General features: G+C 41.5%; 1 protein-coding gene across 3 annotated transcripts in view; it reads left to right on the forward strand.

Annotated features, from left to right (window-relative positions):
* Nucleotides 1–26514, forward strand: part of SLC24A2 (solute carrier family 24 member 2) — a 293748-nt gene that overhangs the window by 172101 nt on the left and 95133 nt on the right. For 2 of the 3 annotated variants that reach the window (XM_012449991.3, XM_012449992.2), the window contains exons 4-5: nt 631–739; nt 23048–23098. In XM_012449991.3, coding sequence (XP_012305414.1) covers nt 631–739; nt 23048–23098 — 160 coding nt within the window. The remainder of the gene's footprint in view (nt 1–630; nt 740–23047; nt 23099–26514) is intronic. The other variant, XM_012449994.3, reaches the window with a different exon arrangement.

Below are 26514 nucleotides of genomic sequence, written 5' to 3' on the forward strand. Positions count from 1 at the left end.
ACCTTTGGAAAGCAAGGAGAAAATAATAGCACCTCTGTCATTTACTGTGTTAGTCTTCTTAATTTCTGTTTCTGAAAATGTTTTATATGTTTGTATTTTAGTATGTGTGTCTATGTAGATATAGGCATAGATGCCTATTTATATACATTTAAACATTCTACTGATATGATGCACACTTCAAAAATGTTAGCGACGACCCACTGGTTTAGAGAGCAGTCTTTGAGAAAAGCAGACCTGGGATCCATCCCTCCAGCCTCCACTTCTTGTCAGTATGACTTGGACACTTCATTTCACTTCTCTGAGATGAAATGTCCTCATCTATCTAACAAGAATAATAATAGCATTTACTTCATAGGGTTCATTTTGCCAATGAGATAAATGAACAGATGTGAAGCATATAACACATTGCCTGGCATTTACAAAGCTCTTTTTAAAAAAGGAAGCAATGCATTCATTTAGTAGGAAAGGATGTGGGACAGCCATTCCCTCAGGGGCTTTGAAAATCTTTGTCTCAATAGTGTGTGATCATACGACAGAAACGAGTGGCCACCAGACTAGGTGAGGATCTTGTCTATCATGCACCTGCCTTTCATTTCTGAAACTAACCACCTCTTTGGTTTCTCTGCTCAGGCTAAGCCGCGTCTCCAGCGAGGTGGAAGCTCTGCCTCCCTCCACAACAGTCTCATGAGGAATAGCATCTTTCAGCTCATGATACACACCCTTGACCCACTCGCTGAAGGTAAACATCAGGCTTTGGTTTGGGAGCGTGTTTGGGGGGGAAAGGATGTCAAAAGTCTTCTCTACATAAAACATGTTTGTGCTGTCGTCATGCACGCCTGCCAGCCTCCTCTTGTTTAGCATCTGCCACAAGCAGCCCTGGCCCTTTGATGTGCTTTATCTGCAACAGCTCAGTTCATGATCAGTGGTTTTTGTACCAGGAGTAGGATGTGAGGTCTGCGTGCTGATTCTATCTTTTGATGCCTCCAGCGTAAATATAGTTTGTTACGAAGCAGGGAGGACGCAAAGGTTTCCCTCCCTTCCAGCTAAAGTAACAGTTGTCTTTTGTCATCATTTCTAAGTTTCAAAACAAAATTTGTGTGTGAAGCTAAGTTGTGCACCTTAAAAAAAAGAGAAAAAGAACTCTGTTTAGGAGGGCTGTGATTGGTTTAGGGAATGATATTCACGGTAGAACATTGAGATTGTACTGATTCTTTGGCAATTGGAGGGTGAGAGGTGAGCATCTATGCATCTAAAAAGCCCTCTCTCAGAGAACTGCTTAGGAGCTGTCATTGGAGACCCAAAAAGCCTATAATCACATGAACCATCACAAACAACCCATTATTGTGTACTTCCAGTGTTATTCAGGCACAATGAAGCCAAATACATCGTGTTTCTTCAATTGCATAAATATTCTCCAAAATCATTTTCAAGTAGATAGATATTTGATGTGTCAAATAAATATTAGTTTTGCCTCTAGTAAGGGGTTCAAATATAACCAAGTGTGTTCTCCTTTCATCCCTGGACTTTATAATTGGGCTCGATGTTACAGTGGAGCTAACATAGCCTGGGAAACAGATACGTGCCACTGAATGAAGCCAGTGGATCTGATTGTCAAATCTTGTCATATGAATCAGAGATCTTACCCAATATCAAGCTTTGCTAAATAGTTTCAAGAATATAGGCAATCAAGAAATTCCTATGAGGTAAAGAAAAATCTGAGACCCAAGCGTGGCTCCCAAGTACCTATATTCCTTCATTGGACACACATCTCACTCAGAATAATAGGTAAGGAACACAGGGTCACCTCTCCCTGCAGAGCATGGAGCATTTCAATCACAAAACATCTCCCTGTTATACCACAGAGAGTTGTATAGCTGATACGATATTCTCCAAGGACCCTTGCTTCACAGGTCCTGGGATATATTTACTAGAGGTAATTCTTGGCCAGGAACCTCCTACATATCATTACTCTATCCACTAAGAGGTCCATTTGACAAGGAGATTAGACCTGGTCACCAGCCTTCTTTTCTTTCCCCTGGGATATACCCTCAGAGATGGGAGTAAAGGGTTTGCAGGCCAATTGCTTTAACTCCTTCCTCCCCACAACTAAGCAGTTGTGTGACTTTGGGCAAGTTAGGGTCTCTCTAGTAGATTTCATCATCTGTAGTTATATTAATAGTTATCTTTGGTATCTTACAGTTGACAAAGCATTTTTGCTCCTGTAAACTTGTATTTACAGTAACACTTCGCAGCTAACATTATTATTCTCCTTTCACAAAATATAGCACCACCAACATAGATCTCAAATGTATCTACTGCTCTCCCTCCTGCAGCTCTTTATTCCAAATCATCTCCATCACTTGCCTGCATTCCTGCAGTAGCTTCCTAGCTGATCTTTCCGTTCTTCCATTGCCACTGCCTAGACATGTGTTCCACACAGCAGCCTAAGTAATCTTCTTAAAAAATAAATCAGGTTATGTCATTTCTACTTATAACCTTCAGTGGCTTCCCAGGGCTCTTAGGAAAATTGTGAAATCCTTGCACAACCAGTAGTTTGTGCAAAAGGAGCCCCCCTCAGAGTCAGGAGAGTTCTCAGGGTTTCATGGTAAGAGATTCTGTTTCTTTGAATCTCACTTAACACCGGCCATGCTGATTTCTGGATTGGAGCTATAGTCCCAGGGTGGAGATGAGGTAGCTCAGGAGATGTGCAAGACAATCCTTTGTGAGGCAAGAAGAAAATATCAGCACCTTCATCATTTACTTTGGCATTCTTCTTAGCTTCCAGTTTTGAAAATGTTTTTGTTCATATTTTAGTATGTGTATCTATATATAATTGATATGAATATAGATATAGATATGAATATAGGTGCCTATTTATATACATTTAAAAATTTTGCTGATAGGATTCACAATTCAATCATGTTAGATGGCAGTTGGAGGGTAGGAGGTGAGCCAAATTATGGTCTACATCAGGGGTCCCCAACCCCCAGGCCCTGGACTGGTACCAGCAGGAGGTGAGCGTCTGCAGGGAAGCAAGCATTACCTTACTACCGCCTGAGCTCTGCCTCCTGTCAAAGCAGCATTGGCATTAGATTCTCATAGGAGGGCGAACCTTATTGTGAACTGTGCATGACAGAGATCTAGATTGTGCACTCCTTATTAGAATTTAATGCCTGATGATCCGAGGTGGGAACAGTTTCATCCCTAAACCATCCTCCTTGACCCGGCCATGGAAAAATTGTCTTCCACAAAACCCATGCAAAAAAGCTTGGGGACCGCTGGTCTGCATGATCTGCCTCTTGCTCCAAACTCAATTTCACTCTGTTTTAGCCACACAGAACTTTCTGTCTTCAGACAGACACCTCTTCCCTGCCCCAGGTTTTTGCATAGGCTGTTCTCTCCACTGTAACATTTTTCCTTTCCCCCACCCCTTTCCATTTTCCCCTGCTTTACTCCTGCCTGTTTTTCAGCACTCTGTGTAAATGTCACTTCCTGACCATTCAGCACAAATCAGGGTTCCCAATCCTCATCTGTCAATGCACCATTTAATTTTTCTTTATTCTTACATTATGATTCCTGTGATTGTTTATTTATTGCCTGTCTCTGCCAGAATACAGGAAATTTCTTGAGAGCAGGGACTCTATTTTATTCACTAGTTATCCACAAAGCCTAGAAGAATATCTGGTGCATACTAGCAGCTAAGGCTCAGAGAGATTAAGCAACTTGGCCAAAGTCATGATATTGACCTGATATTGACCATGCGAGAGAAGAAAGGAACGATTTTATGTACTCCAACTCAATTATGATCAAGGACCTGAGTATGTTTATTGGGGGTAAGGCAGTATTCTGTAGCAATTAAGAGGACAGACTCCAGAACCAGACTCTGAGTCCAGATCCCAGTGCTACATTTACTAGCTGTGTGACCTTGGACAAATCACCTGACCTGTTCATATCTCAGTTTCCTCATCTGTAAGATCAGGAAAATATATAATGATGTCTGCATTTTGGGTTATTGTAGGATTAAAAAGTGAATATACATAAAGCATTAAATATACTCCCTAGCACATCTTAATTACCATATACAGGTTTGGAATTATTCTGTTTCATTATTTTGAAAAGTAACACAATACATGATTTTTTAAAATTCAAAATACTCCAAAGGTTTAAGGTGGAAAAAAATGTCTTCTTCTTTCACCAACCCTCTAATTTTCTCCAGTTCCCCAGTTCTCCACAGAGGAAACCACAGTTCTCAGTTTTATGAAGCTCCTTCTAGAGATGTTCTATCATATACAACTGTGTGTGTGTGTGCGTGCGCGCGCCTGTGAGTGCAGGCATGTTCTTGCCCACAGGTCTCAAGAATCTAAATGTTTCTGGGTTTTGTTTTGAAGAGTTCAGTTTCTGGTAGGACTCGTTTCTGTTTTTTCTGTTTGGAGAAGAGGCGATGTTTTGTTTCCGTGAGATAAGAGAAAGTGAATCTAGTTTGCCTCAGAGTTGGGCCATCAGTGATTTTCCAAAACACCTGGCCCATGTGGAGCTGTGCTGCAATTAAACTGTTTGTTCCTGCTGTAGCAAGATGTGCCTTCTGAATCTGGGCACCTGCTTTCAAGGTGAAACCTCTCCCTGAAAGATGTGGAAGGCTCCAGTGGTGTGAATCTGAGAGATGCTGAGAGCCGTAATGAGCTCTGGACTTGAGTGATTAGAAAATATGGAAAGCACTTCAATGCTTTAAAATTGCTCCGTAGCATGCGGCCAAGAAAGCAGATTGCTCTGGTATTTTTCCCCCAAAATTCACAATCATTTTCCATTCCAAGAACAGCCAAAAAATTAACCCACAGCTCTCAGAAATAGTCATCTCTCTTTTAGTTTGCATCTAATCACTTGATTCACATGTCCTTGTGCCAAACTGCCACCTTTTAACAACATAGAATGTGCTAGTTACATCATCAAGTTGATGGCATGAACGCTGCAGTCAGTAGGTAGCTTCCTTATAGCACTAAGGAACAGTTTGCTCATGCCACTGGTGTTCACCTGGCAGGGTAGTGCATTGGCATTACTGGCATATGGTGTATGTTCAAAAGGAAACTATTCAAATGCATTTGAAAACATCCTCTAGGACAGATGGCCTATGGAAACACATTCCCTTTTGTCTTATCTGTGCCACTCAGGTGTTGTTATTGTCCAAAATCCAGTGATTGATCCCTTGCCAAAAGCCTTCATTGGTGGTTAGTTCAGCCTCTGAAGCCTGAGTCACAAGGGTCCAGCAGTGTTTTGTGTTTCATTATTTGTTGATGTTGATTTAAGGCACTGAGCACCCCAAGACTTAGTGACTTAAAACAGCCACCATCTTATTATTGCTCATAATTTTGTGGATTAAGAATGTGAGCAGGGATCACCTGGGTGAGTCTTCTGTTCCATGTGGCATCATTGGAGGTCATTTGGTGAGATTCACCTGGTGGATGGGTAGGTTAGAAGGTCTGAAAGGACCTCACTCACTCTTGACACCTACATAGGAAGACACATTGGAAAGCTGGGCCCAGCTGGGTCCCCTGACTCCCCAAGTGATCTCAGGACCTTTCCAGTGGATAGACTTGTTTTATATGGTAGTTAAGGGTTCCAAGAGCAAACCTTCCAGAAAGCCCAGGCAGAAGCTGCAAGGCTTTATACGACCTAGCCCTGGGAAATCCCAGGATGTCACTTGTACTGCATTCTGTCAGTCAAGCAGTCACTAAGGCCAGCCCAAATTCATGGGGATGAAATTGGACTCCACCACTCAATGGGAGGAATACCAAAGAACTTGAAACCAACTTTGATCTCATCCAGAGATCATACATTGTATGTTTCAGAGACATACATTGCTTAGTGGTTCCACTGCTCATTGTTCATTGGTGTGCTCTGGACAGACCACATTGTGTAGCGGGGACAAAGTTGGCCTGCCTGAATGAAGGTTTAGTCCAAACAAAACTGAGCAGTGCCTTTACTGGGACACAAAACTATGAACAGGACATTGTTCATGAAAAGAAGGAATCTTCTTAAGGCAGATGAATGGTTAGACTAAATATTTTCTTTCCTTTATAAGAAAGCCTTGAGGAACTATAATTATTGGTCTTTGAGATCACAGAATAGCCGTCTGAATTGATCTTTCTAATAAATTCAGTGTCCTATATTGATTTTAACATCATCTCTAAACAAGCCTTTGTATTTGCTCAGGGGTACATCTTCATGAACCTAAAACAAGGATGCGGGATGCTGCACTTTTGCACTGAGAAATATCTTCTCCTATCAATTTGTCTCATAATCATATCACCAACTAACATTTGCAGAGTACTTACTGTAGGCCAGGAACTATGCTGAGTGCTTTGTATTAACCATCTCATTTAATCCTTCCACGAGCCCTACTCCATCATTCAGAGGACACTGACATGTAAAGAGGCTATGGCTTGCCCCACCAAGGCAAGGTGACGAAGGGAGTAAACGGCAGAGCCAGAATTTGAACCTCTATCTGCCGGACTCACAGTCTGTGTTTGTAGTTTTTCTGCTACTCTGCCTCCTTGTGTAACCTCATGTCCAACCCAGCATTCCTTGTTCTCCTGGTGTAGACCCTAGCCTAAATCACAAGAGCTCTGCCCTATCTGTAGACTAGGGATAGATTTTCATTATCATTATTATTTTTTATTATTATTACTATTCCTCCTCCTACTACCACCACCACTACCACTTAGGAAGACTTGAAGAACCTCTTTTGCCAGAGACAGTTTTTTAAAAGCTCTCTCTTCCTCTGGTTTGGGACAAGGAGAAGAAAATAGAATGCTGGGGATAAATATGTTCAGGATGGACCTTTTTTCGGAAAGAGGAGCATAGAGAAAAAATGGTGATGTCTTCCCCCTCTCCGCCTTCGTGTCCTCCTGATCCTGTGCCTTGGTGGTTTCAGTTCAAAGAAGTGAAAACTGTAAAACATGTGGTCTTGAACTGCTCCTAAAGCTTCTGCAGCCCAGTCTGCCATCTCTAGAAAGGAACTGGCAGGTCATGTTCGGCAGGCATATCGGCATATATCTGCTCCCAAAGACTTCAGAGAAAGGAATACCACAGTCTTGTGATCAATCACAGTCACCACAAGGCAAATGACTTTTAGAAATTCAGGGGTGAAAATTACCATCTTGACCAAAGAGATAACAAAGTTGTTAAAAAGAGAGGGTCTACCGTATGGTAGTATTTTTACTGAACAAAGTGTAGGATTATCACTATGGGCAATAGTAGCTTCCACTTATTGAACACTTGTCTCTTATATATCTCATCATCCCCACTTCATGGATAAATACCAAGGCCCAGAGCAGCTTGGTGACCTGCCCAGATGGATGTTATAGCTCTACCCACATTGATCTGGTTCCAAAGCCATTTTCTCCATCTGCTGAGTACTAGGAAATCAAACACAGAAAATCCCGTACATGACTCAAGATGAAAATTGTTTTCTATCAGTTGTTTTTTGTTTGTTTGATTTTAGAAACAGGGTCTTGCTATGTTGCTCAGGCTAGACTTGAAGTCCTGGGCTCAAGCTATCCTCCCACCTCAGCCTCCTGAGTGGCTGGGACTACAGGTGCCTGCCAACATACCTAGCTTGTTTCCTGTCTTTGATGAAGAACTATGAGCACTGAATCAGCAGAGAGGAAGTCTAGTACAGCATTTAATAAGAGTGAGGATTGGCTGAAACTAGACCCCCTGGGTCCTATTCCCAGCTCTGCCCTTCACTATCTGTGTGACCTTGGATGACTTGTTTACCCTCTCTATGCCTCAGCCTCCTCATTTGTAGAAAGAGAGTAATAATACCTACTGCATAGGGTTGTTTTAACAGTATACGAGCTAATATATGCTGGGCATGTTGGCATACACCTGTAATCCCCGCTACTCTGGAGGCCAAGGCAGGAGGATCACTTGAGCCTAGGGGTTCAAGGGCAGCCTGGGCAATGTAGCAAGACCCCTGTCTCTTTAAAAAAAAAAAAAACTAAAACTAATGAAGAGTAAATGAGCTAATATATGAAAAGCACTTAAAAACAGGGCCTGACAGAGAGTAAGTGCCAGTTAAATGCTAAATGTTACTATTACGAAATGACAGAAAATGACCTCAGGATAGAATCTTGCTTGCTCCAGAGAGTCATAGTGATAATAATAGTGTTTGGCTGTCGCATTTGAGCTCTTGCCAGGTACCAGGTACTGTGCTTTGCGAACATTATCTCACTCAATTCTCTCAGCAAGCCCATGAGAAGGAACCTGTTACCCTCATTTTACAGATGAGGAAACAGAGACCCCAAGTGGTTTTCTTACCTGCCTGAGGCCACAGTCCTGGGATAGTAGAGCCAGCTCTTTAATGCAGGTGGTCAGAGCCAGCCCCACTGCTTAATACTCTCTGTTCCCTCCACCTCTCATGAGCAGTCCCCCCGAAGTGTCATGCTTCTCAGATGAGATCGATTTGAGGAAGTCTGATTTCCCAGGTCCACACTATGTAACTCTATATTAGACGACAGTTACAGTCAGATGTGTTCACCTTCTTCTTCCCATCCCTAGTAACCTTTGTCCTGTCTTCTCAAGTTCTCAGTTTATAGGAAAGAGATGGAAGTTCCCCTTTTCCCTCTTTTTGAAGGGCTGCCGTTGACCCATGAGTCCAAATTTTTTACAGTGGCTCTGAATCTTTCCCCAAAAAGGGCATGCCCCAAACTTGTCCATAGAAGAATCCTGGTTCCCCTAAAATGTAAGTCAAATCATGCCCCACCTCTGCTCAAAACCATCACACCAACAGCAAAAGCCCTAGACCTCACAGTGGTCCCAGGCCCCCTGCAACTTCCCTCTCTACCTCCCTCCCTTTTTCCCCTCCCAACTCCTCTCTTCCTCCCATCTTCTCTTCTGTTCTCTCACCCCTCCTTCCCTCCTGTCCGCCCTCCTCTCCCCTCCTTCCCCTCCCTCATCTCTCTCTGCCCTTCTCTCACCTTCCACCCTTCCTTCCCTCCTTTCCCCTCCTTCTCCTCCTTCCCCTCCCTCATCTCTCTCTGGCCTTTCCTCACCTTCCTCCCTTCCTCCCCTGCTCTCCACCCTCCTCTCCCCTCCATCCTGTCCCCTCATGTCTCCGCTCTTCTCTCTTTTCTATCGCATGTCATTTCCCTTGTTCTGCTTCTCCAGCTGCCTAGCTAGCTCCTTCCAAATTCCAAGCACACTCCTGCCTCAGGGCCCTTACACATGTTCCCCCTTCTCCTAGATACCCAGTTGGCTCCTGGTCTCCCTTTCTTCAAGTCAGCCTTCGCATGTCACCTGATCAGAGGCCTTACTCCATCAACCTTTTGAAACTATCAGAAGCAAAACAATGAAAGCGAATCCAAGTTCTCACTCTCCCTTGCCCTGCTTTGTATTTCTCCCTAACACTTGTTCCCACAAACGTATTTATTTGTTGTGTGCTGCCTGTCACTACCCTTATACCTATAACAGAACAGGACTCAGGGCAGGCTCGGCTCTATCCCCAGTGCCTGGCACAAGTGGGCCCCAATATATATTTGCTAAATGAATTGAATGAGTACTTGCCTTTATAATTTTTCTGCTTGGAAACTATATGCCTCTAGCCATGTAGAGTTTCTTAATCCATGCCCTGTCAAAGGGCTCTGTTGTTGTGTCCAATATTTAATTGATGGTTGTCTTGCAGCTGTGAATAGTGATCACATCTGGTGTGGCCACCATTGTATAATACCAGCACAGCACTGATGTTATTACATAGGTGCTTTGTCAGTATTTGCTGGATAATGGAATATATCTCTCTCTAGTTCTGGAGTCACTGCTGCAATGGGAAATGTTTGCGGTCTGCCTCACACCTTCCTGATGAGTTCTCCCATCTCCTTGTTCCTCTCTTCCATCCAAATGCTTTGTTCTTCTCTCATTTCCTTTCATTTTCTTCTCTTTGGTAAACTGTTAGTTCTTTCCTTTGTTGCATTCCCCAGGCCTAGTTCTATATGTTCAGAGAATTGCCATCGCAACAAGATGCTTAGATGTTTACTGTTATAACCATTCATTCCTTTTACAAAATCAAACACCTGTAAAATAACGTGCATCCACCACTTAATGTGGCGTTAAGATGAGTTTGAGGAGGAAATTGCAAAAAACGAAGCTTCTTATTCATTTTCTGTGGACTCTTGCATACTCTCCTACATTTCTAGTAATGTCTCCTTCCTCGTAGAGATTCAAATTTTGATTTACATTTTTTTCACTATAACAACAATTGTATTATTAAATGCCAGTATTTAACAAATTCATTCACTAGACACCTTAAGAAACACAAAAGTAGAAAAATACTTAATGCACCTGTAATTGAACTAAAGCAGGGGTCCCCAACCCCCCCAGGCCATGGACTGGTACCATGGCCCATTAGGAACTGGGCCACACAGCAGGAGGTGAGCAGCCAGTGGGTGAGCATGACCACCTGAGTCCGCCTCCTGTCAGTTCAGAGGAGGCATTCGATTCTCATAGGAGCTCGAACTCTGTTGTGAACTGTGCATGTGAGGGATCTAGGTTGCGGCTCCTTATGAGAATCTAATGCCTGCTCATCTGAAATGAAACAGTTTTATCCCAAAACCATCCCCCCGACTCACCCCATGCCCATCCGTGGAAAAAATGTCTTCCATGAAAACCAGTCCCTGGTGCCAAGAATGTTGGGGACTGCTGAACTGAAGGATTATTTACCTACAGGACTTGAGCCAGTTTAGAACAGCAGATCCCTTCATGCCTGATATATAATTCCCTTGAGGCCACTTTTCCTGACAAAAACCTTTAGAATCCCGTAATAAGATGATTGAAAATGACCTCATACTCATAGTAGGATGCCTGCCTTATTTGCCATGAGAAAGACGGCAAGTGTTCTCCATGGTAGGCTTGTTTCGCATCATCAGAGCTGGCCTCTCTGTTGCTGTTACTTTCCAGCCAAAACATTTTTGTTTCTTTCATTGAGATTGGTTGGGGAGTGTCCTGGGAGTGTTTCTCCCACCTTTCTGATCATGGCCATCAGAGAGGAGGCAAGGCAGCAAAACTGTCTTTCAGAACATCTTAATTGTAAACGCCTCACACATGAGTACCAAATATCTAATTTTTCACCATTTTCTCTGTACCCTAATGGGTTTTCAAATATTTAGTAACAGAGCCTTTCGTTCAAGGAATTCTCACAGGGAAAAGTAAATGGTGCTTTTAAGTTGTTAGAACTACTAAAAGTTTGCTGGTATCAGAATCTGTACCAGTGTGCCTAATTCAGTCGTCTTGCTATAGGCCAGCAATAACAAGCGTGAAAACAATAAAGACCCCACTCACAAATGCAACAAAACCAAAAAATACCAAGGATTAACCCAAAAGAAATATTTAAGAACTTTATGGCAAAAATCATCACCATCATCATTTCTGAAGAACATAAAAGATCTAAATAAGTGCTAATATATTATAAAGATGTCCATTCTCTCCAAATTAAACTCTAAGTGCAACTCAGTCCCAGTCCTAGTGTCCAACACTTTTGACAAAGAAAGACAAAAAAGATTTGCTCACCAGAGATCAAGAGGTATCACCAAGCAGCAGCTTTTAGATGCTCTGGCTGAAGTACCTAGGAGGAAGGTGAAGAGGCTGGGTCAGAGGCCACCAGGGTCTCCTCTGAGTTGGTCCTGGAGGGACATACTGCCATAGGGTGTAAGCATCACTGCCCTGGCCAGATCCACTAACTGCTCTTGATGAGGCACTAAGCGGGACAGGAGGGGGCTTCCTGGAGCATTTGAATCGCCAGATTGAAGGGACATGGGCCTCATTCCTGAAGCTGTGAGAGCGCACGTTCATGGAGTGGCGTCCTGGCATGGCAAGCGCCCTGGTGCGTGTACAGCAGGCATGGCGCTGGCCAGAACACTGGCTGCAGGCGAGCATGGCTTGCCAGACCCTCAGGAAATCCAGATCATTGTGTGAACCCTGAGAAAGGGCCGTCAGGGAGTGTTCCTGGAGAAAGTGAGTTTTGAAAGCAGGTTCTTAAAGGAGGTGAGGCACCTGCATAAGCAGAGGAACCATCTGGCTCAGGGAAACCCAAAACTATCTATTGTTGTCCCAGCCAAAACATGGTTCCTTTGAGATGAGCAGGCATGTGGCTTCTTGCCCACTGGACTAAGGCTCTAGCAGTGTCTCCTGTGGAGGGGTGCTAGGAACGTGTGAGTGTCTATGCCTCTGTGTGTGAGAGAGAGAGATTTCAGTGCATGAAACTACAGGCCTCAGAGATGGAGGAGAAGGAAAACAAGCAAGTGGAACTTTTGTAGTACCCACTCGGTGCCACACACCCCAAAGTCATCTCACGTCATTCTCTCAGCAGTGGCTATGGGAAGTCATATGCGTGCTTTAGCTCTAAGAAAACCACAGTTTCAAGGGGTGGCATGACTTGCTTATAGTCACCGAGCTCCTAAGTCTGACTTCCGAGCCTGGACACTCCACTCACACTGGACTCTGATCTAGGGCCACACATCTCTCCGTTTTGAAAAGGCTTTCCGAGTCTTCAACACAGACTTGGAAATGTTAATGTTAACTTGAAGCTGACACTAAGATTAAACTGTCACTTGCTTGCTGGATTTGCTTTTTGTCTCACCAAATACCAGAGCTTATTTCTCTTCGCTTCTATTTAAAAAAAAAAAAAAAGCTTCAAAATGAGCTTTCATCAAATTTTGTTTGGTCACAAAAGAAAGCCATTTCATGCCTCTTTTATCCAAAAAGTGGAGAAGGTGTCTCTCAAAGGCAGTTTTGCAACCTTTCTATCTTAAATTGTAGATCATTTTAAATTAGAAAGATGTTTGTGTGCAGCCTCTGCCTGGTAAGTGGATAGGCAAATGAGTGAAAATCTTCACTGGAGAAAAATAAAATCCAATCTACTGACCATGGTTTACTAAGATGACTGCAGCATCAATCCCTTGATAGAGGAGGACGGGCCATTAGTGCCCTCATAGAGCAAACACAGGATGAGTTAAATAGCTCCTCTCTTTAGGGAATAGTAAAGCATTATTCTCATATTTGAATGTGAACGATTGTTGAAACAATCTCTCTCTGTGTTGTACACATTATAAATTAATATTATTTGAGCCATAAGGGAATGTGAATGGTCTTACTGGAATAAATGCTTTTGAGTATGAGAAAAGTTCCCTCTCTCTTTCTTTCTTCAATACAAAGGTTGGCTTTGAAGTTAAAGCCACAAGGTATGTGGCCAAAAAATTGATTTTGATGGCATTTGAGCTCAGACATATCATGAAGAAAGAAAAAGACAATGAAGTATCCATAAAATTAGAGCTTCATCTTTGTCCTCTAGAACTTATGCTAAAAAGGGAAATCCTTCAGAAGGGAGGACTTAAGTTCCCAGAGATAAAAAGCAGCTGTCACAGATGCGATTACATGAGGGACCAAAGGATGAGGGCAGTCAGTGAAGGTGAAAAAGCACTTTGATTTGCCAAAGACTGGCCCTTCAAAATGTATATTCTTATACAAACATCATCTGTGATGTGAGAGCATCCAGAGCTGTTTTTTCCCAAATGAAAGGCATTTACACTAAAGACACCTCTCAGTGTGTAATAAGTAGCAGCGCCTCACTTCACAGGATGAGGTCGAATGACTTGCATTCGGTGATGAGATGGCTTTCTCTGACACTAGGGAACACTCTTCCTAGTTGGCTCTTCCATCTGGGATTTACACTGGACACAACACTCACGTGTACATGCTGATCATATTGTAAACTCAATCCTCAGCTGACTGTCAGGGTCCATTTCTCTCCTGATCTCACATTATCAGATCCACCAAATCTTGCTTCTTTACCTCAGCCATTAAAAATAATTTTCTCTCGAGACCATCCTGGTCAACATGGTGAAACCCCGTCTCTATTAAAAATACAAAAAAAAATTAGCTGGGCATGGTGGCGCGTGCCTGTAATCCCAGCTACTCAGGAGGCTGAGGCAGGAGAATTGCCTGAACCCCGGAGGCGGAGGTTGCGGTGAGCCGAGTTCGTGCCATTGCACTCCAGCCTGGGTAACGAGAGCGAAACTCCGTCTCAAAAAGAAAAAAAGAAAAGAAAATTTTCTCAGCCACAGCAAACTGTCCTTTACAGGCTGTTTCAGGGCTCAAATGAGCCTATGTTATACACACATGCACACACATGTTTGCAAAGAGTCAAGCAGCATTGTTGTTTACATAGTTTACAGGTCTATATCAGACTAGTTTGTGTGTGTGTGTGTGTGTGTGTGTGTGTGTGTGTGTGTGTGTTCATATATTCATTCATTCATGAAACATATTGCTACTGCAAGCTGACGTGAGTGGTAACCCTATTGGCAATGTTCTCCTTTACAGGCCCCCACTATAGACAGTCCTCTGGGGGAGCATTAGCCAGTGCTTGCCTTAGACTAGTTAACTCCCTGAACACCAGTTTAAGTGCTGTTGCTGAACCTGCCCTTTAGAAATGCAGTTGCAGTAACCTGTGTGACTGCTTCTCTTTGACCTTCTAGATGGCAGCACTTAAGCCCAAAAAACCAATAGTGACTGTCGCTTTGCTTTTTAGTCTAAGGCCCTGAGGCCAGAGCAGCCAATATTGGCAGGCATTAAATTCCATAGTAAACCAATCTCATTTTAGAAAACTGTTTATGATGAAAAGTCTCCTCTGCCATTTCTGAAAAAAAACACTTTTATCCAGTTTTTCATATTTTTTTCATGCAGCACATTTCCATAAGTGATGCAGTACGTCATGTAAGGTTTCCTTTCTGGAACAGGTTACAGCTGTTTTCTTGACCTGATAGCTATACTCCATCTTGTCAATGCCATTGAGGATTAGACCCTGAAGAGCTGATTCCAGGAACCCAAAGGTGACACCACACAACGTGCCCATTTAGAAAAACCCTCTCTAGCCTGCTGGCGGTGTGTATGGTGACCTCTTCCCATTGGATTCTTGGGAGGAGTGGCAGAGCTAGTTGTTGAGCAGACACAATGAGGAGCCAGCCACCTTTGTTTGAACCCCGGTTCTGCCTCTTACTAACTGTGTGCCCTTGGGCAAGTTATTTAACTTCTCTGTAACTCAGCTTCCTCTTTTGTGAAATAGGGAAGATAACGGTATCTGTCATGGGCTGTTAAGTGTATTCATTCGAGTCCTATTTGTAGGGCATATAGAACAGTGCCCGCCACATCATTAGGTCTCCATAAGTATTTGCCAAATCAGTTGCTGTCAGTTGTTCATTTTTTCTTGCAGCCATCAAAATTTTAGACAGCTTTCAGTGGTTCAGTCTTAAGTCCTTGAATTATCTTTTCTATATTTTCTTTCCTCAAAAAGAAGCCTATTTACCATGTGCCACATCTTCAGGTCCTGGTGTCTGTCTATAAGATAACATGAGAACCGATTTTCTATTCATCAGCTTCTCATTGAGCAAAAGTTATCCCAAAGCTATATAATTACAGTCTCTGTATTTAGAGTTTTCCTGTCCTTTGTACAATGAGAAGGAAATCATGTGGCATAATACTTAACTAATTTTCTTCCAAAAGGGCCAGATTTCATCTGGGGTTCATAGTTGTTGAGCAGACTTGAAAAAAATTCCACCTGGGGTCCATAGATGTTCAACAGACTAAAAAATTTATCTTTCCAATATATTGCTAAAAATCTACAAAAGCATTTACTCTATTAATTTTTTAATTCTGCTGAAACAGTCTTAGGCCACCCTTTGGGGGTCACTGGAGGGTCAGAAGATAATGGCATGCCCTACTTCCTCTTGTATAACCAAACCTCTGGTTTACTGGCAGCCATTTGCTATTTAATCGAAGGTGTATAACTATTTGGGAAAGATATCTTAATCTTTCACCCTTTCTTTGCATGCAATATTTTAAACTGACTTATGTAATCCCACTTATACAGTGTAGTATTTAATAGGAGTAATGGTACATAGATTTATACTTGCAAAAGATGAAATTTAAAAGAATGTATGAACATTTCACTTTAAATTCATTCCTGTGAATTATCCATAATTTGGGGTGATTGTTTCTGTTGTGGTAAAGATCCAAGTACTCAGGAAAATGACATGCCACACAATACTGTCGTGTAGAATATATCATTGTAAGAATCAATTTTACCTGGAATTACTTTCACATCAGTGGCATTAATTTTATGTCTTCCAGTCTTTTTTCTCTTAATTTCATTGTGTTCTCGAATTCTCTTGCCCTCTCATATTTCTCTCTTGTCTCTTGCCTTTTAACTTTTTTTCTCATTTCACTGGTTTTCCTCTCCTCCCCTTGGATACTTTTCTAATATTGTTAGATGCTTATATGCACCAAAGGGTAGAAACCCGGCTGTGCTGATCCAGTAGCTGGATATAAATTAGCACTGATTCTCTCTGCCTAGCAAAAACTGCTGAATCCAGCCAGGCCACAAGATGGAATCAGGAGTATATCCAAGTTGTTCTCTAGCCAGCATGCAGCATCCATTCTGTGCGCCAGTATTTTCCACTTCCATTTTTTAAAGACAGTGCTGCCATTTTATCTTTTGTGTGCTGACGACTCTCCTGATGGCTCTGTTGCATGATGTAAGTCCTCCTACTTTACAGAAGCAATGAAGGGGATTCCAAGAGTCAAGACCACCATATATTTTTACTTCACAGGCTTCCTCCCCACAGAGACACTGTAAACAAGAATAGTTGAAGCTGTGGAATTAGAACACTAAAATGGGAAGAATCATAGGCATCAGTAGCAAAGGCAACAAGGGTGAGGAAGATTAACAGAGCACTTTAAATAGATATTTAATTCAACTTAGCAGCATTTGTTGAACACATACGGAGTGCTGATTTACTCTGCTGGGTGCTAAAATTAACAAAATGAGTACAATGACTCTTTGCCCTAAAGGGCAGAAAACAAGTAGGTTAAGGTACGTTTGATGAGCACAACAACAAAGTGTATACTTGGAACAGACACACAGGAGGAAAATGACTTAATGCTAGGGATGGGGCGTTCAGGAATGCTGCATGGAGGAGGGAGCCTCAGTGGGGTTCTGAAAGATTAAGTAAAATAGGAGACATAGTAAAATCCCAACACAAAAGCACCATATGTGCAGGATTGAGAGGTGTTGTAGTTTCACTTTGTGTTTAGAAGCGATTACCCTGATAACGATGAGAAAGGTAGGTGAAAGGTGCTGGGGGTAGACAGGTGGTAAGAAAGATTAGGAAAGAAGCATGCAAATAAGACCATTGCAGTAGTCTAGGCAAAGCCTCAGACTAAGGCCAGGGCAGTGGAAATGGAGCAGAAAAGACAGAATTGAGGATATTTAGGGGTGGAATTGATTGGACTTTGTGACTGGTTGGATTGTGAGTGTGGCTTACAGAAGCATCAGTATCACCCTAGTGCCTCCTCCCTCCTCCCGCCCTGTGGATCTTAGTCACATGTAATATAACCAAGCTCCTGTGTCTGTGAAAGAAACTAACGGGCCTATCTGTATACATCATCTCATAAATCCTTTAAAAAAAAAAAAAGCATAGGAAAAGAATGGAATACTTTGCCACTTCTAAGACTGGGTAATAAATGTTTTTCTAACCCCCAGCCCAAAATTGATAGGATTTGGTGACAAAGTACCTGTTGCTTGATTTTGTAAATATAGTTTATAGACATGTGAAAATGTACCCAAGATGTTAGATGTAATTAATGAAAATGTTAGCTTCCTAACCCCCTACCCACCCACCCCCCAAAAAATTAAGAACATATTTTAGAAATTTGCTATTAGAAGAGCTCAAACATATTTTCTGAAATAAGAAATTCCAAATGTTGGATGGATGGTTTCAGACATTCTATGTTCCTTACTATTCAAATTGTATTTTTTCCAGTATCTTTAACAATACTATTTTCCCCCTTCAAACTACAGCTGAAAAAGGGACCAGAGAAAATATTGAATATTCAGCTCGAGCTCTGAATTAATGCATGTGGAGGCAATAATCGTGACAACAGGAATAACTAATATTTATTGAATATTTACCATGTGCCTGCCAGACACTGAGCTAAGCATTTTCTACAGATTAACTTATTTATTTTCCGCATCAATCCTATAAGATAGGAACTTTTATTATAACTATATCGCAGATAAGAACATTGAAGTTTATAGTAACTAAATGATTTACCCAAGACCACACAATAGAAACTGATAGAGCTGGGTTCAAGTCCAAGATTCTTGAACCCCAGAACCCACTCTTTTAACCACCGGACAATACCACTTTCCTAAATAGCTAAAGTCCCTTTTGAGTTTTCCTTTTAATAACCAAAACCTAATGATCGTTATGTTATCTCTTTCTCTGAGTTGTACATTCTTGAAATTATACGAATGTTGCTGACATCAGGTCTCAATGTGCCTGATGTTAGATTATACAAAAGGATATAAATGACATTCATAGACCTCCTTTAGCATGACATCACTGGTCATTATTTTTGTCATTCTCTTTTTACCTGTTTCTTCTCCAATATAAACTTGTGAAAAGGATGTTAGAAACAAGGTTCAAATCCTGGGTGGTCACTTGTGATATATTATCTTAGTCTGGGCAACTCATCACTTGCTAGCTTTGGCCCAATCATAGAATGATGGGTCCTATATATATGAGCACTTCCAATGTTCCAAGCATAGCACAAAGCTCCTTATGACAACATATTGAGGGAAGTACTAGAATTAGCCCATTTACAGATGAGGAAACTAAGATTTTGAAAGACTATCTTACTACAAAGTCACACTGCTAATAAGAAGCAAAGTCTGGATTAGAACCCATATCTATTGACTCCAAAATTTCCACTGTGCTACGAGATCTCCTTGTTCTGCACTGTAGTGATAAGGTCTCTTGATACCAAGTTCACTCTGATTTGTGAAGATCAGAAGAGTACTGTGTTTGGGAGCTTCCTGATTAATTTGAAGGGTAACCAACTGATGCATTAAAGTCATAATAATACTTACCCTATATTTAGTGAATATGATCTGTCAGTTACAGGTTAAGTGCCTGTAATTCTCACCACAATTTTAGAAGACAACTGGTATTGTTCTCATTTATGTAAGTGTGAGAACTAAATCTCAAAGAAGTTAGGTAATTTGCCCAAGTCTCATGGCTAGCAAGTGGCAGACCCGGTTGTCAAGTCAAGGTCTGTAAGGCTCCAAACTATGCATGCAGCCCTCATGCTATATTATCTCTTATCTCCTGGACTTTGTGAAAAAGGAAAAAATACATATATATTCTAAGAAAGTGTCGTGTTTAAAATTATCTTAAGATTGTTATTGAGATTTTTAATTAGGCAATAGAAAGATATTCATAAAAGGCAGATTGTTTGGGGTTGATTCTCTTGTCTAGGTTGCTTATTGTTTTTTTTTTTTTAATCCTTTTCGGAAACCTGACTATTCTATCCTGCACTCTCCCCCTCCCTAGCCCACATCAAAAGGAAAGCAGCAGAACAGCACATCTAGGTCCCATTTTTCTTGCTTGATCATCCAGAGCATGTAAAATAAGGTGAAATATGGCCTGAGTCAGCTCCTCACAGGACAGAAATCAGTAACCACTGATATTGCTAAGCAACACCGCAAAGAAGCAAGGCTGAAAATTAGCTGGCAAATTTATAAGAAGTTGCAGAATCTGGGGACTCGCTTGGGCATTTCATTATGAACCATCTGCATGATCCACAGTAATGACCGCACATTATTGTTCACTGTTCAAGGATGATAATTCCTACATAATTATATTGGCACCTCCCTCTGTGATCATAACCTACCTTTCAGAACTTCCACCATATTTTCTATAATTGAGATCTGTCCCTGTGAGATAATTGGGAATCGTTACATCTAATGGGCAACTTTCATTCCTCCCCCAAGTGAAATTTAAAACAAAACAAAAAAGTCACTCTTTTGGCTAGTATGATACAGAGCTAGACTTGTAGTAATATACATAAAGGAGAAAATTAGTCATGGGATCATCACAGCTAAGTGACATGGGCTCCACCACAGTGGCATGAAGGCTAGTGTGATTCTGTGATGGGTGGCATTCACCATCGGATTACAGGCTCATCTCAAACACTGACCACAGGGTTCTGGAATTTCTTCTCCATCTGTATGGGCTTCTTAGAGAAATGTTATAGAGAAAAGGCACCAGGTGGTACCCAGAATGACATTCACAGGTGACGTATGGCTCTTCCAGTTCTGGCTGCCTCTTGCTTCACTGATACAATGAACAGTGCTAGATGATGTTAAATAATAGGCTCTTGAACTCCCTTACTTCTTCTCTCCTGTTAGCCCCAAACCTAACCTTGGATTAGCCCCAGTTTGAATCCTAATCCAGTTATGTTTAAGGTGACTTGGTTATTCATTATCGGGAGTGTGTTGGTTGCAAGTCATGTTCCTATGCAGGTGAGTTTTCATTTATGCCTCCCAAGTCCTCTCAGCGAGACCAGGTCTGGCCACAGGCTATCAATAGACAGTTGCCGAGGCCACTTTCCAGGAGGCATCATGGCCTATAGGACCCCAGCCAGGTGCATGATGAGCTCTGGTTTATGCATGCATGCTGTGTTTGTCCTGGTTGCATGTCAATTCCTCTTCCTGTGCCTCCTGAGTCCCTGCTTCAGGGAAGAGGGCCTCGTGGCTCCTGGAGTTGCTGCGCCACCCTCCTTAGGATGCTGCTGCTGAGTTCACCATCTCACCATCCTGTTGCTGTTAGTGTTAAAGACTGTATTCTAGCAGGCTGGTTTCCATCTCCATTCTTTTCTAACTTTTCTTTAGTAAGCTGCAAACATGGTTCCCTTTGTGTGGGCAGATACCATTCCCTTCCGCTGCTGTCTCACTGTGCTTTGAGTTGCCACATCACCTGCTGTTACTCAGGTTTTCACTACTCTTCTTCCTTCTATTCCACCATCATTAGCCTCATTTTCATTATGTTCTGCCTAGTTCTTATCCCTCTGTCCCATTCATCATGCAAGGAAGAAGCTAAGAAGCGATCTAGACATTGCCATGTTGGCAAAAATGTATGTGCTTTGTCCAATATGTACAGTTCCAATTCCAACTGTGTAAAAAGAAAGCGATAATTAAACAGTATGAACGTATTTATACCTGATTCTGCAGGAGATGAGGTGAGGAATAATATCATCTGCCACAAGCAGATGTTTGACAGTTGGGATTGATACATGAAAACAGGTGTGTGCATACAAAGAGGTTTGTGTCTACAAAAATGGATCTATAAAAATGCAATGGTGTACAGTCACTGTGTAGAATATAGTTTACACCCAACTTTGCAAACACAGAGCCACCCACATTCTGTTTGCTGAGCAAATGGTAGAGAATGCCAGCTGCTTATTCCACTGCTTACCTCAGGGAAGGAAGAAAGGTCAGAAAACAATTAGTTGTTTGATATGATTTGTCAGTCTCCTGCAAGATTACTCACACATGCAAACACATATATTATGTGTGAAGACACTAGGAACATATGTTTCATATTTATATGTTTTATATTTATGAAGGTATTTAGGTCATTTAAGAATTCCAAACTTGTGTAATATCAAATATATAATACTGTTCTTAAAATACCAGAATATACATATATATATGCATATATATGTATGTGTTTGTGTGTGTGTGTATATACATATATATATATGCATGTGTGTGTATATATATATAGATAGATATTTCACTGATGGCAGTCCCCAAAGGTCATGAAAAAAATTTCTTTTTATTTACATGAAATTCAATTTCTTATGGAAGCACCTGCATCTTTTGTAATGTGTCCAACAAAAGCCAGAATAGGCAGCTCTTTGTGGAAACGTAAACGTGGTGATTTTTCTCCCCAAGATATAATTTTGTATTGGTGTATTAAAACAGTTTTAGATAAAAATCTAGGCACATGAAAAATGTGTAAATGATGTATCATCTAAATGTGAAATATAAGAATATTTATTATTGCATTTTAAGCTAGATGCTTCATCTTGCACACAAAACCCATCAATTTTAAGTTGATTCATACGAGATTCCCAGCAGCCGGCCCAGTTAATGGGCCATGGGAGCATTCTGCAGAATCACAGGGATATCTCTTGAGTCTAATTAATGTCTTGACGTTTATTGGGAGAGTGATGTTATGACCAGAAAAGAATATTTTTAACCTGCTCACAAAATTGCTTAAAATAATCTAGAATTTTCAGACAAACAAGGATAAAAGTTGCTATTTTAAAACTGAAGTAAGAAAAAAGAAATGGTTCATCCCCACCTCTTCTCTCCCCTCACTACAGCTGTCACTCCCACCAGCTCACTCAAAACAGATGGCATTCTGCCAGGGGTTTCCATTACAGGGGAGTTCATTGATGATCTGTACACAGAGGAGGAGCTGCTGGTCCTTGCCTTGCCAGCCGCCAATGCCATGGTCCTGGAGCTGTGGCTGCCCTGTCACCTGTCTAAACTGGTGGTCTTCCCTAGGAACATGCCTCCTTTTTCCTCCCAGAGCACTCCATGTTGCCTGTCTAAAACACAACATAAGAAGAGAAGGGGAAGTTTAGAACGTGGTTTTTCATGTTAGGTTTTCCTAGGTAGCCTTCCTTTTTCTCTAGTAAATGGTTCTGTTGGAGAAAAGCTGTGAAATGATCTTGAACTCCTGTTCCTTGCCAAGGAGTCGCAGTGTCTGCAAGCTTCCATGAGCCTGGACGTTGTCCTTGTTCAGTCCCTTTCTCTTGGAGTGTCACCTCTATAAAAATTGCACGGTTACAATAGACGTGGGGTGAAGTTATCTTTGCCAAGTACTCTGTTTCATTGGATGTTAAGATAACTGTGCCCTATTCTGTAATGCAGGGCACAGTCTATCCCCAGTAGAATAATATATTTAAAGTGATTTCTGAAAACGGGCCGTGAAAGCTGTCTGCCACATGGCCCATGTTTGCACATCTCCATATAGTTATGATTGCAAAATTTGACAGTGTAACTCTGAATCTGATTAATTAAAAATGTGTAAAAACAAAGTTCTTGCATTATAGCTCGTTCCTTATCTTTGTGTCTTTTACTGTGATGTTGTAGAACTTGGATCATATGGAAAACTAAAATATTATGACACAATGACTGAAGAAGGTAAGAATGATTTTAGAATTGTATGCATTGGCTTATTTTTTTTCATTTATAGTGTCTGTTGCTTGCCCATTTTTTATTCTTTTTATTTCCCCTCTCTGCATGACTTCAGTGACATTGTGTGACTTACTCTTCTTTCTGCATTTTTGTCTAGTTTTTGCCATTGTGTTTATTTGGAATTGGAGACGTGCAATACCATGGGTAATCATGTTATTCCATTCAAACAATTCAAACCATCATAATTATAAATACACTCAGAGAAATGGTATCAGTAATGTAAACACAAACACCTACTGCGCCAGTACTCTTCCCCCACATGCTCACAAAACATATAGAAACATTCATCCAACACTTTTCTAATATGTCCTTTATTTCAGAGTGGGATGGATGTACTGGTGATTTTCTGATTTAGGCAAAGGAATGAAAGATCTGAAATAACTTCTGTACCCAGAACCAGCTAGACACCTGATTCTGATGCAGAGAACTCTAGGCTCATGCCCTCAGGCCCTGCAGTCCCTAGATAAAAGCCTTACTTTGAAAGGCTGGGTCCACCATTCCAGCCAGTAGCATTGTCTACATGAGGGTTCCCACACCATGAGGATAGGCATATCATTTTAACCATTTTCTCTTAGTAGAGATTTATTTAAAATGTATTTATTAATGAATTCCAGGCATCCAGAACATAGCCTTGTCCCAGGAAGAATCTCTTTTCTGATTCAGGTTCACCATGGAACAGTAATGTGAAGATTTTGAATTCTTGTTAAGGGAGTTGTCCTATTGCCTTATTTATCCCATACATACTGTGACCTTTTGAATAATATACAATATTTGTAAGTTATGAAAACATTCAAGGTTTTTACGTGACTTTTACTTGGATACTGACAAGAAATTGAAAAGTACCCTAGTAGAGCAATCAGTTCATTTTATTCTTCAGCATGAGAGAGAAACTCCCAAATGTGTTGCATATCTTGCTTTCAGCTTCTAATATTTCTAAGCTGCCTTAGCTTGCCAAAGATCTCCCAGTTGCTTTGCATGCAAGAAGTAGAACATCTGACAACCCTGGGTAAGAAGAAGCCCCTTCCCAGCCCCTCTCCACTCTGGCTTTTGCACAACACCTAGGCCCTTCTCTTGCTAGCCCCGTGCTCTAAATTAACAACTGTGATATTTTCTAAAACAGCAGGCCACTACTAGGATCTCAGACTGGGCCCTACCAACAGCTTAGGGAAATATAGACCCAGGGGCAGCAAGAGGTCCAACGGCAGAATCCTACATGTAGGAATGAGTACCTGCTACCAAGGAATAGAAAGAGCTAGTTATACCTTTAAGGAAGGCTCCTGTCCCAGCTGTTATTTTATTCTTGGCTTAGAGGGGTAGTTTGTTAGCATCTGCCTGACCTGTCAAGCCCGTTACTTTCTCTTTTTCCTCCATCCTCTCCAGTACCCTCTGTCATTAATGTCCTACCTCCCACATACCTTCTGTTTCCCTACCATCCCCTTCTCATTTCCTTCCTCTTCTCACATCCATCTGAGCAAATGTTATCCAAGTGTTCCCTTTTTTCCTCCCTACACCAGACAATTCAAGATCAGATGAAGATGAAAAATTCCACTTCCAATCTGATTATATCACTTAATAACAACTAGGCTTTGGAAGCAGGAAAACACAGTCAAAATCATGTCTGAAATGAGAACTATGGCTGGCCCTGAGCAAAACTGTCAAATTGTGTTTGGTGGCCCTCCTGGTCACCCTTAACATACTTCATTCTTCTCTTGATTTTTCCATCCCCTCACACATATCCCTTTGTGTCCCATTCTTAGGTGAAAATTTATCCCCATTACAGTGATAGGTAATAATTCCAAAGGCAGCATTTTAAAGGTGTGTTCTATGAAATACTGGTTTCATACGATGACACTAGGAATTTTGCAACAACCAGGAAAAAAAAAAAAAAAAAGGAAAAAACAAGCAAGATTGATTCCATAAATAAGAGAGTTTCTGAGTTAAGTTAAATAGGTCTCTTCTCCTTTTTTTTTTGAGACGAAGTCTCACTCTGTCACCCAGGCTGAAATACAGTGGCATGATCTTGGCTCACTGCAACCTCTGCCTCCCAGGTTCAGGCAATTCTCCTGCCTCAGCCTCCTGAGTAGCTGGGATTACAGGCGTTTGCCACCATGCCTAGCTAATTTTTGTATTTTTAGTAGAGACGAGGTTTCACCATGTTGGTCAGGCTGGTCTCAAACTCCTGACCTTGTGATCCACCCGCCTCGGCCTCCCACAGTGCTGGGATTACAGGCGTGAGCCACTGTGCCTGGCCAAATAGGTCTCTTTATCATGTGACTTCTCAGAGTTCTCAATATGCTGCTGTGCACTGCAGCATATAATAAATTGTAAAGAGGGATGGAGTAGGCAGTGTTTCCCAGACTTTCTGATATGAAGCCTCTTGTGGAACCTTTCTGGAAATGCTGGCTAAGAACAGGAACCTTGGAAAGATTTTAAAATCTTCTAAATATATAGCAATCCCTCTCAAGTACTAGAAAAAGGATATTCTGGAATAGCAGCTCTCCATCGAGCCACCTAAAATCACATCCTTTGACAGCTGCCTCCATGACAAGCCACGTCTGGCTTAAACCTAAATCTGGTACTCCATCTAAAAGGCTCAAAGCCAGCTCAGTAACCTCAGACCTGGTAGAATCCAGGCTTGGCCTCTTCAAACTCTCAAGAGCCTCTCCCCTCCCACTGGAAAACAAGACTAATATCTGTGATTTATGTCACTTTCATGTTGTACAGTTTAAGGAAGTATAATATAGACAAAGGTGTTTGGGGCAGTAACTGTGGGCTAGCTAGCCTTTGAGAAATACCTCCTCCATTTATGCATTTGCACAATTTTAGAATTGTGACTAGACTTTGAGCAGGAATGTGTTGTGATTGCCCATGTGACAAGTCCTTATTTATAACTGTTTCCAGGAAATTCTCTGGATGTTGTGTGAGGTGAGCTACTTGTAGTGAAGCCTGGGTGGTGGTGGTTGTTTTCCCTAAGTGGACCCAATGGAAAGATGCTTTATTTTTGCCACCCCGTATCCAAAAAAGAATTGAAAGATGATTTCTAAATATAGAGAATTGTGCTACACATATTCAGTTTATTGTTTTTAAGCACCTATTGTGTACAAATTATTCTGCTAGGTGCTTTGGGGAAACAAGGGTAAAGGGTGGGTGATTTGATCATGGAACTTACAGACTGGGGGAAAAATAACACACAGCAATCACTGAGACACCAGCAAGGAAGTGGTAAGTACCACAAGTGTTCAGAAGATGACAGACTACAGGGGAGGAAAGGTTACTTTCCATGGAAGTTGGGTGGGTGTGGGAGGAGATTTTGTGGAGAAGATGATCTTTGAACCGGGCCCTAAAGAATCAGTAAATAGGAG

Source organism: Aotus nancymaae, unplaced genomic scaffold (assembly GCF_030222135.1).
Source record: "Aotus nancymaae isolate 86718 unplaced genomic scaffold, 86718_ANA_hifiasm-v0.15.2.pri h1tg000003l, whole genome shotgun sequence".
Classification (NCBI taxonomy): Eukaryota; Metazoa; Chordata; class Mammalia; order Primates; family Aotidae; genus Aotus; species Aotus nancymaae.